Here is a 13272-nt window from a genome sequence, read left to right on the forward strand (position 1 = left end):
TGATCAAATGCAAGCTTCTAAAAGACCAAGCCTCTTTTAAAAAAAAAAACCCTGCAATTATCAGAGATCACTAAGGAATGTTAGGCATGTTTTCAAGGGAAAACTTCAATAACATCACAGGACTGTGTTTTGCACAGGCTTCTAGTGGCATCCTGCCAATAGACGTAAAACTTGATGTGTGCCATTGTGTTTTGTGCAGCTGGCACAGGTTCAAATGTTGCATTAATATTAGCAACACTTAATGAACAAGCAAAAAGATGAAAAGACACTATCACGTTATTTCCTATGTTGCTGTATTTTGCTTTGTACAGACATGATTAATATAATTGTTTATGCTGTGCAGTTTACATTAATGGGATGGAAATGTAAAACAGAGTGGTGTTCAGGAACAATATATAGTTTTTAAAATGGTTAGTTTTCTTAAAAGTTTTTAGGAACTCAGTGGGAAGGCACAGGAAATTGCAAGTCTGCGTATAAAGTTTCTAAAGTAACTTTGGGCATAGAGGCTGCTGGGAGATACTCAAATTCAGTTTTAATTGTATAGCACGTTTAACAATGAACATTGTCACAAAGCAGCTTTACAGAAAAATATAAATTCAGGATATAAATTTTAAACTTATGCATTTATATATTTATACCTAATGAGCAAGCCAGCGGTGACAGTGGCAAGGAAAAACTCCCTGAGACAATATGAGGAAGAAACCTTGAGAGAAACCAGACTCAAAAGGAAACCCATCCTCATCTGGGTGACACTGGATAGTGTGATTATAAATAATTCCCTTGAATAACTGTGTACTACATGGTCAAAAAGTGCAGTTGGGTGACCTGAAAATTCATCATAGTTTTCACATGAAGTCTATTCTGTTGAGGTTATCAAACTGTTCAGTGATGGAGATACTGTATTGAGATACTGAGACACTGTATTGCTGTGTTCACCTCTCCTCTCCACTTTTTCTCCCTTACAGCGAAGGTGAAGTCTAAGTGCGCCCCCACGTTCTTCGGCTGCGCTAATGGCGTCCACTGCATCATCGGCCGCTTCCGCTGCAACGGCTTCCGTGACTGCCCCGACGGCAGCGACGAGGACAACTGCAGTGAGTATCTGACAGAAACTGCTGCTGGTGCCAATCCTACAGGCCTGTCACAGCCAAGCAGAGCCACGCTGACTGATCTGAAAATCCTTTTCATAATGATATAACAGGACAGAGCTAGTTCAGTGAGGACAGTACAGGCTTAGCTGTTTCAGGCTTTTCTGCATTGCTACCAGCTTCTCTGCATTGCTACCAAAAGCGAAAGTGAATGTCCTGATTCTTAGTCTTGAGCTGTTTTGTTGAGTTTTGAACCAGTATCGTTGCTCTGCACTGCTTTATGTCTGATAGAGCTTGTGCTAGATAGGGATTGCACAGCTACTAATTTTTATTAGTCAACCTGTAATTCAAAAATATTAGTCATCTAGTTGTCTTTTCCATAGTTAATGCAAATTTTAGTTTCATTTGTGCAGCAAAATGCACTTTACAGGCACACACAGGCTATAAATTAAATTTATAATTTAGAGCAAAATAATAAATCTGGGTATCATATTAAAACATTCAAGGACGTATCAGTTCTTAACATGCACTCGTATGGGTGAGCTGGCCACACTCAACTGAAACCTTTGGTTATGAAACTGAACAGCATGGAAGCTCCTTATAGCTTAAGGATGGATTGAGTATGCAGTGTCTACTACAGCATCTGGGGAGCTTTCCTGGCATGTTCAATTCCCGTCTCAGAAGCGTCCAAAAACAGCACTGGATCAGTCTCTTTGAGCTGCCATGTGCTGCTGATCTGACTCTGAACTAGCTGAGCGAGATTGGACAGTGACGTGCAACCTGCTCTAAAAGTGCTCTTTAACACAGTGTCAGTCATAACAGAATTCACTATTCTGTAGATCACAAGTTCAAATCCTAGAAATGCCACAGCCTTCTGTGGCCAGAAGTCCAAAGGAGCAAAATTGGCCATGCTCTCAGGGTGGGAGGGATGGCATACTCTTTCTCACCTGTCAGTTAGAGCGACACTAGTCAATCAGGGGGCATCTGTGAGCTCATGTATGCAGAAGAGGGCAGATAGCGCTTTCCTCTGAGTGTGTTATGCTGCGCTGAGACTCTGAATGAGCAGCATATAAAAAAAGACATGGAGGTTGGCATCGCGTGAATAGGCAGGACTAATTTGGGGTGAAAGAAAACAAAAAAATGACAAAAATAACTGTGGGAGGATTTCTTGCGCACAGCTCTCTACATCACGCAGTGTGATGTCCTTTAAAGCAAAAGAAATTAAACAAAAGACTTCTCAGCATAGTATATGTGCAATTGACTGTAGAATTTTCTTCATCTAGACTGAAATATTATCAGACTAACAAAGTGTATTTAACGTGCTTTCTTTACTGTCTGCCTCACTGTTTTTTCCACTGCCCCGACTAGTCGACATGCCCTGAGCAGCGACCAGTGAATGTATTAGTCGATTAGTCTCTGCCACACCTAGTGCTAGAATGCTTAGGTCTGATTCTCCTACTCCACACACCCCAAAGTCTTCAGGGTAAAAATATTTGAACGTTTCCAAAACCACCTACAGTATATCACCATGAATAAGTGATTGGTGGATCATTTCTGTTGCCGAGAGTGAATATTCGGTCTAATTTTAGCTGCAATAAATTGACTACACTTGGCAATTGTTGGAATGTACAACTTTTTCCAATAACTTGTACTCTCACAAGGCATTTTGCTAATTAAATGGAAAGAACATTTGATGCTTGAAAATGTGTCATGGTGCATCAAAGTACTCTGCGTGCTCGTTCAGCTATAATTCAGAGTTTTGGATCTTTTTTTCCCTATCTGCTCAAGCCTGGGATCCTGACAGCGCAGTCTAGCTGCTCAGGCTGTGTGATTTTAATAAAGCAATTCCCATCATGCAAGGAGAGCTGTTGGGTGTAGCCTGCAGGGCATCATGTATGCTCAGATCTAATCTAACCTGTTACACAGAACTGTGCTTGAAGCAGGCAGAATGCTCTGCTGTGTGATTGCCTCGATCTGTCCTCTAGATAATTCTGCCTCAATTTACCTCTCTTAAACTAGAAGAGCAGGGACTGAAAGCTGGACTTGTTTGCATGTAAAATTCTCTTTCTTCAGAGAGGTTTTTTTTTTTTTTTTTCTTGTTGGTTTGCCAGCACTCAGTTTTTTATGTCATCCATATTTGATATTTGATGTTGATTTCCAGTCTCCAGTCAGATCACTGAAATCTAACAGGCGTTTGAAGTGTTATGGCTGTCATTATTCATCAGATAATATCCCAATGTGTGGCACAAGAGAGTCTTTTATGGGAATTATGAGACGGGGTGCTAATAAGCAAAATATGTCAGCCAACAAAGTGTCAGGATGAGATTGAAGCAAAGAGCACCACAAAGCGGAGAGAAAATAATCATTGTCAGAAAACAAACAGGTTTTATATGTTTTGTGTGCTTGTAACTCAATTATATGAAAACAGCATTATTTCACTAACTCTAGTTCCCCACAGATAAAGCCATCTCTGGTGCTGTGCGGGGCCCAGGACACTATTTTTCTTGTGGCACCCAGGTTAAGGCAGTGTGGCTTGTGTATGGTGTGTGCATACAAATAAGCTAAAGAACAGAGGCATAAGCAGTAAATGACAGCTTAGCAAATTAAAGCATTTATTAAATACTTAAAGGTGCGATAGTCAATATTTTATTCGTTACTTGTACAAATAACCTGGAACATATGTAGAACATGATTTAAAAAAAAAAAATAATTGGTTTAAGCTGTGGCCTTAGCAAAAGTGTATTAAGTCGCTGAGAAAGCCCTTTTGGAAAACTGACTTCTGGTCTGGAATACTTGTTTGTGTTTGGATGTGCCTCCTGTCAGTCATTTTATGGACACTCTACAGGCCACCATATATCCTGGGGGGTGGAGCTTCGTGAACATGAGCGGGAATCATTCAAATGTCAAACCCGCTTAATTTATGCTTTATTAACCATTATTTATGCTGCAGGTGTAGTTACATACAAGTAAACTATCAGGGGTTTAGAGCTGTGATTACATTTCTGACTGGATCTACTTTGGAATTAAAGCGAGCCAGCCAATCAGAACTGAGAGTTTTTGGTGAGTTTCATGGCTTTGGTGGCTTCCGTGGCTTTAATACGCTGTATGAGTGGTGGATGAGAGGGCTGTTTAATGCTGAGAGATCAATGACAGATCACTGTGTGTCTGTACACAGAGGGACTGCAGTTAGCACAGGTCATACCCTACATTTGTCGCTCTCTGCCATAGTGCTAATGATGGCTGTTAAAACAATGACCTCCTGTCATTAAAGATCCATATTAAAGTTTGCTCTGCTCTGTGTCTCTCCTCTCTCTGTAGCAGGTAATCCTCTGGTGTGCTCAGCAGCTCGGTTTCACTGCAGGAACGGCCGATGTGTGGATCGAAGTTTCCTCTGTAATGGCCAAGACAACTGCCAGGACAACAGTGATGAAGAGAACTGCCTTTCTACAGCAGGTATCTTATAACACACACACACACACACACACACACAGCCACTACCCCACTGAAATCCAATATACAATTTATTCATTTATATCTTATTTATTTAGTAGTGCCAGATCTAGTGAAAAACAGTTTTTTTTTCTTAGCTGGACTGAGTTCCATACCATTTCCGTATCATTTTTTTATTTTGCATTTGTATATGATTACAGTTACTTTCATTTCCAGGATGGTATAGCTCACCAAATTTGGAAACTGAGCACACATGTGGTCTTCAGATCATATCAAGGGCATCCATAAACACTCTCTCTGTTCCTCTCTCTCTTTTTGTCTGCCTGTCACTGCCTATCTCATTTTTACATGCAATTATTTGTGCCTCTCTCTAAACACATCCCAAAAACCTCACACACACACACACACACACATTCTCTCTGCACGGCAGACTTGCTATAATGAAACGCCAGCTTTCCTTGAGCGCTGAGCTTCTAGCATGCCTTCCACTAATAAGAACAGAACTGCAGGTGACAGATAAGACCTACACCATCCTGTCTAATGCACCTGAACCTATCCTTTCTCTCTCTTTCTCTCTCTCTCTCTCTCTCTCTCTCTCTCTCTCTCTCTGTCCATCACTGAGTCTCCCCCTGTTGGTCAGCACAGGGCAAGATCATTTCTTTGTCTCTATTAAGGAAAAAATAAAGAGAATTAAAGCTGCAAGCAGCATTTTTGGGGGAAAAGCACATGCTACAATTGTTGCCTAAACAATCACAGGAGAGTAGAGCCATAACTTTAGGCAAATGGATTCAAGTATATAAAATATAGAAAACAATATAAGATGTTAAAAATCATTTGATAACTTCTGTAAGGCGTGAAACAAGTTTCAGTGAATTTCAAATTGGCAAACAGGAAGTACTCTTGAAATTCAGATGCTGATGAGCATTCACTTCAGCTTACCCTAGGGAATCATAGGAATGTCGAACTAGGAATGTAGAATTGTGAATTTAGCACAAGTTCATAAAATTAAATTTGAAAAATTATGGAAGTCACAGTTTTTGACCACAGCTGGCGCAGTCGTGAAACTTTTTGGGGACATTAGGGCGAGGTCCTGAAGATCAATTCTCATGACAATATGCAAATATCTTCCTGAGATACAGCCTATCATCCTGTTTATTTGCCAGTCCGTTGTATGAAGTTTTGAATCAAAGTTCCTTTGAGAACTTATGTTTGGACAGGTCTCAAGATGATGTGAGCCAAATTTGGTGTTCATTGGACAAAATTTGGAGGAGGAGTAGCAAAAATGGCACTTAGATGGAAGCTTTTTGGGCATGTTATTGTAACTGTTGACCAGTAAGTGATGCTGTCACAACATTTGTTGCATAGCCACAGGGCATGGTTCTGAAGATGCCTACCAAGATTTGGGTCAGTGTGCAAGGTCGTTGCTGAGATACAACATCACTTCCTGTTTGGTGGCTTCACCATCAGATTTGTTGGCACATTATGGGCAAACTGTTTGGAATATCAATATTATTTTGATATCTTTTGTCCAGGTTGGTATGAAGATGATGTATGCCAAATTTGGTGTTGATTGGGCTTAATTTGTAGGAGAAGTAGTGAAAAAAAAAACTGTTTTTGACAAAATCTGAGATGGTCGACGGGAGGAGCTTTAGAATTTCAGATGTTGGTGTATGTTCACTTCAGCATACTCCAGGGAATTATATGTAAAAAGAACTATGGATTTAGCACAAATTCTTCAAATGATATAAGGAAAAAAAATTGATCCAGTTGTTACAGTTCTTGACCACAAGGTGGCACAGTCACGAAACTTCTTGGGTACATTCGGGGCATGATCCTGAAGATACTTAACAAGTTTCGTGATGATACATAGATGCATTGCTGAGATACGCCCTCACAACCTGTTTTTTGCATTTGCCAGTGTGTTACAGGAGAAACTTTGATAATGTTTATTCAGACAGGTCTCAAGTTATCAAAATTCTTTTGATAATCTTTATGAGGCTTACTCTGAAGATGATGTGTGCCAAATTTGGTGATGATTGGACAAAATTTGTAGAAGTAGCAAAAAAAAAACAGTTTTTGATCCAAGATCCAAGATGGTGGAATCTAATTAGGTGGAAATTGTGTGCATTGACCAAGGGAATCCAAGGATGCCTGGCTTTTAAATTTTGGACACACGATTCAAAAGTTATGACCATAAACATATTTCCAAATTAGGCCCAAATTTGACCCAACGGTGGTGCTAGAACGTTGACAGCACATAGCCCAAATTTGGTCAGAATGTTCCTTAGACATTCCCCAATCAGTGTGCCAAATTTTTTACCATACGGTTCTACCATAGACACCCTAGCCAGAAGAAGAAGCAGAAGAATAATAATAAGAAAAGGTAGACTGACAATAGGGTGCCTACACACCTACGGTGCTTGGCCCCCTAACAAGCAAAAGAGGTTGGCAAAAAAAGCGGGAGTCCATGTCTAGCAATCCTCACTTTGGCCGGCGGTTGTCCTCACTCTCACTCTCACTCTCTCTCTCTCTCTCTCTCTCTCTCTCTCTCTCTCTCTCTCTCTCTCTGGTTTGGCTGATTTATTGTTTGACTCTGTCTCAGTGCCTGTTAGCAGCCTGGGCCTCATTTATTTATCTGTTTGCTAATGGATCCTTTGGAACAGACGTCTTGAAGAACAGCAAACAGCAGCGGGTAAACAACACAAAATGTATTTACTGAGAGGAAAAGCAATGTTGTTAAGGGATTGTGGTGAAGTATGCAGCAAGATCCGAAGAAAATATTGGTGTGAATATTTTATTGCAGATAACTGAGAAGAGTTATGTGAAATGGGAGAAGAGGAGCCTCTGTGAGCAGCTTGAAGAAACCTACAGTTAGAATAGTAAGATGAAAGAAAGACTCAGCTACAACTCATGAAGTAAGGAAAGCAGTTTGGAAGAAGATGCAGAGAAAGCAAGCATCTCAACTGCATACATTTAGCTGTGGGCGGTGTACTGGATTTGACTTCACAGCCAAAAGCAGAGCTTGCACATGTTTAAAGCTCAGTGAGGGGGAAGCAGTACTAGCTCTCTCTGGTGGATAGCCTTGCTGAACCATGTGCTCAGTCTCTATGGCCAGTTCAGTTGTTGGGCAGTTAATTTTGATCCAGCATTTATAAAATGTCACATGGGGGATAAAGAATAAATGAGCTGCATGTAAATTTAACCAGCAGTACAAATTCACTTGAAAAGATGTAGGACTCAGTCCCAGCAGTGGTTTATTTTCCCTTTGTACTGCGTATATTTAGTGTATTTTGAATTGTGAATTTTAACCGAAGAAATTCACATATGTTTGAAATGTGAGCCAATAAAAAAAAACGAGTGTGCAGGTTGTGAAATGGAGGAACTGAAATTATTTAGTAGCAGTCACACTATACTTATGCCTTGCTGTTTTCCTAATGTTCCTGGTAGCTGAATTGCAAAAACCAATACAACTATCTAACTAACTTTACTACTATATTACTAAAATCACAAAGAGCACAAGGTTAAATCTAACAGTTTTGCTAACAAAATTTATCACATCTGATGGAAAACTTTTGTTCTTGGCAACGAATTGACTGTCATTGTTTTTTTTTTGTTTTTTTTTTTTTTTACACAGGTATACATGTCTTGGTTCACTAGAAATGGATTTATAGTAAGTCTCAGCTCCATCTTCTGAGAAAATATTTACTGTGTATTTTATTAGAACATTATATCGTGAGGCAAACTCATCAGGAAGGTAGCTGATCTTTTATTTCAATACAGTTTCAACTTTCTGTGTGTGTGTGTGTGTGTGTGTGTGTGTGTGTGTGTGTGTGTGTGTGGAGAGAGAGAGAGCATCTTATGTTTCAATCCATTTGGTCCTCTCTGACCTTTGAACTGTTTGTCCACCACAAAGCAATTACGTTCAAGAGAGAGGCAAAAAAGAGAAAGACGTAGAGACAGAACAAAGAAGAACAGAGTGAAGATGGAGACTAAACATGTGATCAAAAGGCCTTTGATTGTATGAGTTTTGTACATGTTGTGGATTCCTAAAAAATATTTTGTCTTGCATATCAAAGCAGGGTGTCCACAGATCTTTAAAATGCCTTCGATTGCCTGAAATTACATTTGACAAATTTCCAGAAGTTGCACCAGCATTTTTTTTAAACCTAATCCCTATCTAATGCATCTAAAATGAGCAACAGTTTAGATATGTTTCATGTTCAATCTTAAGATAAATCCCATTTAGCACTGGACACAAAAACCACATCACACCGTTGCTGTTTCCAGTATGCTCTCATAATCAACATGCCATTTAAGGCTAATTTACCACCAGAAGTGATGAGGCACATGCTTCACCCTGCAACCACAAATGGCAACCACAAAAGGCCCAAACAACACAAAATAGCTTAATTACTTTGTTTTATGCAATTATAAACCTGAAAAAACATGCTTGATGCATGTGCAACTGGTGTAAAAGGCTATCTTTTTACACCATCTTTTTTAAGTGACGCAGCTGTGGTTCTGTACCACATCTGGTTTAAAATGAGCTCCAAATGTGCTTTGTTCTAATAGTAAAAGTTCAAATATACTGTAGCACTGCAAAGTGTTCTGTTGTCTATACTGGAAAGTCAAAATATAACGCAACTACAGGCCTATTAGCTGTTATCTTAGTTCAGCAGTTCAGCAGCAGAATTACTGAGTAATTACTAAGTTATAATTACTCAGTAATTCTGCTGCTGAACTGCTGAACTGAGATGTTTTGAAGCATGTTTTAGCTAGAATTACATTAGTTAGCAAAGTTCTTCAGCTATGATATGGAGTAGCTTTGTATGTGCAGATTAGAGGTTGGTAATCAGTGCTGCAAAAATGATGCTCACTCAAGCTAAATCTTCCAGGCCTTGGGGGAGAGATCTGTCAAAAAATAGTGATGATGAGTATGTTAAGTATTAACATACATGGTTTTAGTATGAAACATACAGCAAATGCTAGTTTTACACCACATTTATTTTAAGTACTGCATATGACAGTTACATGATTCGTATATTTTGTATATAGAGGCACTTGCCTCCCTTCTGTCTATCTCATTTTTACATTTAGAGGAAGGTAATTTAGTTCCCGTCTTTTTTCTGTTTCATGGATGAGGTTCTTTTAACAATAATAGAGCTCCAGCAGTAACACATAAAATAGAAACAGGGCTTTCATTAAAATATTGTGCATGACCTGTCACCGTCATGGATACTCGGTGTTGGGATCACTACTGCTGTCAAGACCAGAAGCTGTCAAGGATTGCATTATTATCATTATAATATTTTTATTCATTAATTTATTTGTAAATACATGATTTCTTTTTTTTTTTTAACATCTGAAGCAGATTTTTTAAAAAGTCTTTAAAAGTATTCAATTTAACTTGACAATACCTGCAGACACCCTGTCAGAACCTGATGGCATAAGAATTTCTGCTGTTGATTAACAGTTTCCTATTTATACATCAGTGCATCATATCAGTGATCCACTTTGCATAGTCTCGCTGTAGCACCGCCGTCCACTGGGTCCAAAGAGCCTCATTTAAAGCATCTTGAATATGTCTGCAAGTCAGCAGAGAGCCATGAACTGTCAAAGCATATTTCAGCTTTGATTATGGGCCCTGCGCATATTTTTGTTGTTTTTAATCAGTGCAGAGCAGGCTGCTGAGGGACTGTCTTGGAGGTAATTATGTCCTTCCTAGACTTCACTGACAAGAGACTGACATGTTACATTAAGCTGCAAAAGGGCACTGTCTTTACTGAGTTAGGGATTTTACTGAGCATTGTCTTTACTGAGTTAGGGATTTACCAGAAGTCTATGTATTACTTTGAAGACAGAAGAAATGTACGTGTGAAAATGTGAAATATCCACACACCACGAGTTTGTACCATATACTGTGGCAGAATCACTAGCATCTTTCCCAATAAATGGTTGAAAACCACATATTAAACACACAGTTCAAATTTTCCACTCAATCAGAGAAACTATTTTTCATGTTTCATTTTCATAAGAACGCATTTGTAAGTAATAATTTTTGTCACTTTAACAGTCTGATAAGCTCTTTGCACTACTCACTTTACATCTGCACTGTTTGCACTCTATCTGTTGTGCCTTGTAGATCTACATTTATACTCTATCCATATGTATCCATTTGCATTTCCATTTGTATTTTTAAATCCTTTTTTGTGTGTGTTATCTGTATGCACCTAGGGTCTGAGAGTAACATAATTTCAATTCTCTGTACGTGCTGAACATGTGGCAGAATTGACAATAAAGCTGACTTTGACTTTGACTTTGACTCATTTCGCTCCAAAAATATGTATTGGTTTTAAACACGTAAAATCTCTTAGCCATCCATTTCAAATGGGAAAAAAAACAAAGAACACATCGTCCACCATATCGTGAGGAGGATGGTGAAGGATGGAAAAAGCACTCAAAGATCACAGTTTTAGAATTGCATCGTTTGGTTAATTCTTGTGGTTGTCAAGTTTCAAACCAACCAACCAAATGCTACTTTCATAACAACAAGCTGTTTGGAAGCTTTCCAAGAAAGATGCCCTTCCTTAAAGCATCTCACAAAATGCAGTGCCTATACTTAACCAACCACTGTTAGAATTACAATTAGCACTGTTGTGCTGTAATCAGTTGAGGCCAAAATCAACCTTTTTTGTGATTTTTTTTTTTTTTTTTTTTTTTTTTTTTTTTAAACTCAGTAGAAGTTATAAGCCATACACAAGCAGTAATGAGGAAGCACAGATGGATATTATTTCTCCTCTCCGTAGCTCTGAATAGGACTAAAAATCTAACACATTAAACTGCGTGCGTGTGTGCGCGTGTGTGTGTGTGTGAGAGAGAGAGAGAGAGAGAGAGAGAGAGATGTCTACTGTTCACTGGCCTATGCCAGCTCTGTAAAGCCACCATAATTAACCATCTCTCCCTGTAACCATGGTAACATAATACCCACCTCAGCTGTTCCCACATACACTCATCTGTCCTTTTCACTGTAACACACCCACTCCCACACTCACTCTCATTCACTCTCACAGTCACTCTCATTTACTCACTCTTGCCCTCTTATTCACTGATTCACTCCTACACACTCTCGCAGTCACTGTAACACACACTCACACTGATTCAGTCTCACTCACTCTCATTCATTTTTACTCTCGCTCTCTGTCATTCACTCTCATACTCACTCTCTCACTCAATCATATATCACTCTCATATTCACTCTCACACTCACCCACTCACTCACATACTCTCTTATACTTACTCATTCATTTTTGTACTCACTCTCACTCACTCTGGCACTCACTGTCTCACTCTCACACACTCATACTCTCTCACTCACTCTGACCCTCACTCACTCTCACTCTCACTCACTCACTCACTCACTCTCACTCACTCACTCACTCACTCACTCACTCACTCACTCTGGCCCTCACTCACTCTCACTCTCACTCACTCACTCACTCACTCTCACTCACTCACTCACTCACTCACTCACTCACTCACTCACTCACTCTGGCCCTCACTCACTCTCACTCTCACTCACTTACTCACTCACTCTGGCCCTCACTCACTCTCACTCACTTACTCACTCACTCTGGCCCTCACTCACTCTCACTCACTCTGGCCCTCACTCACTCACTCTCACTCACTCACTCTGACACTCACTGTCTCACTCTCACACACTCGTACTCTCTCACTCACTCTGGCCCTCACTCACTCTGGCCCTCACTCACTCTCACTCTCACTCACTCACTCTCACTCACTCACTCACTCTGGCCCTCACTTACTCTGGCCCTCACTCACTCTGGCCCTCACTCACTCTGGCCCTCACTCACTCTCACTCTCACTCACTCTCACTCACTCACTCTGGCCCTCACTTACTCTGGCCCTCACTTACTCTCACTCACTCATACTCTCTCACTCACTCTGGCCCTCACTTACTCATATTCTCTCACTCACTCTGGCCCTCACTCACTCTCACTCACTCACTCACTCACTCTGGCCTTCACTCACTCTCACTCACTCACTCACTCACTCACTCTGGCCTTCACTCACTCTCACTCTCACTCACTCACTCACTCACTCTGGCCCTCACTCACTCTGGCCCTCACTCACTCTCACTCACTCACTCACTCACTCTGGCCCTCACTCACTCTCACTCACTCACTCACTCTCACACTCTCTCTCGCACTCACTCTCATTCATTCTCTCACTCATGTATTTGTACTCTGCATGCATTTACTCACACAATCATGACTCAGGCATTTACTCTTGTATGCATTTACTCACACACTCAGTCATTCCTCAGTTATTTACTCTTGTAGTCACCCGCTTGTATTCTTAGTCTAACAGTTACTCTTACTCACACTGAATTGCATGCTCTCACACAGTCCAGATACAAGATGCATGAAATGGCCAGTTTGATACAACCTCAGCCCTTAAAGTATTGTCCTAGTGATAAATCCTACACAGTGCTTTCTCTGAGGTGTACAGGTACACATCAACACAGCTCCACAGTGTTTGACTACTGTAGTGTTTTTTGCAAGGCGGTGTGCTTTCTGAAAGAAATTAGAAAGGATTAGAATAAGAACTAAACATTGAGGCTTTGGGAAAAGGTTTTTTGGGTCTTAGGAAAGACCCCTTGGCCAGTAGAAAGCTGAATGACATTGTACTTTCACTTGTTTTTCTGAATTGAAAGTTG

General features: G+C 40.1%; 1 protein-coding gene across 2 annotated transcripts in view; it reads left to right on the top strand.

Annotated features, from left to right (window-relative positions):
* ldlrad3 (low density lipoprotein receptor class A domain containing 3) overlaps positions 1 to 13272 on the top strand; it is an 82776-nt gene that overhangs the window by 48839 nt on the left and 20665 nt on the right. The window contains exons 3-4 of one of the 2 annotated variants that reach the window (XM_026919008.3): positions 966 to 1091; positions 4407 to 4538. In XM_026919008.3, coding sequence (XP_026774809.3) covers positions 966 to 1091; positions 4407 to 4538 — 258 coding nt within the window. Of the gene's footprint in view, positions 1 to 965; positions 1092 to 4403; positions 4539 to 13272 lie in introns of both variants that reach the window. The other variant, XM_026919007.3, reaches the window with a different exon arrangement.

This window comes from Pangasianodon hypophthalmus, chromosome 9 (genome assembly GCF_027358585.1).
Source record: "Pangasianodon hypophthalmus isolate fPanHyp1 chromosome 9, fPanHyp1.pri, whole genome shotgun sequence".
NCBI lineage: Eukaryota > Metazoa > Chordata > Actinopteri > Siluriformes > Pangasiidae > Pangasianodon > Pangasianodon hypophthalmus.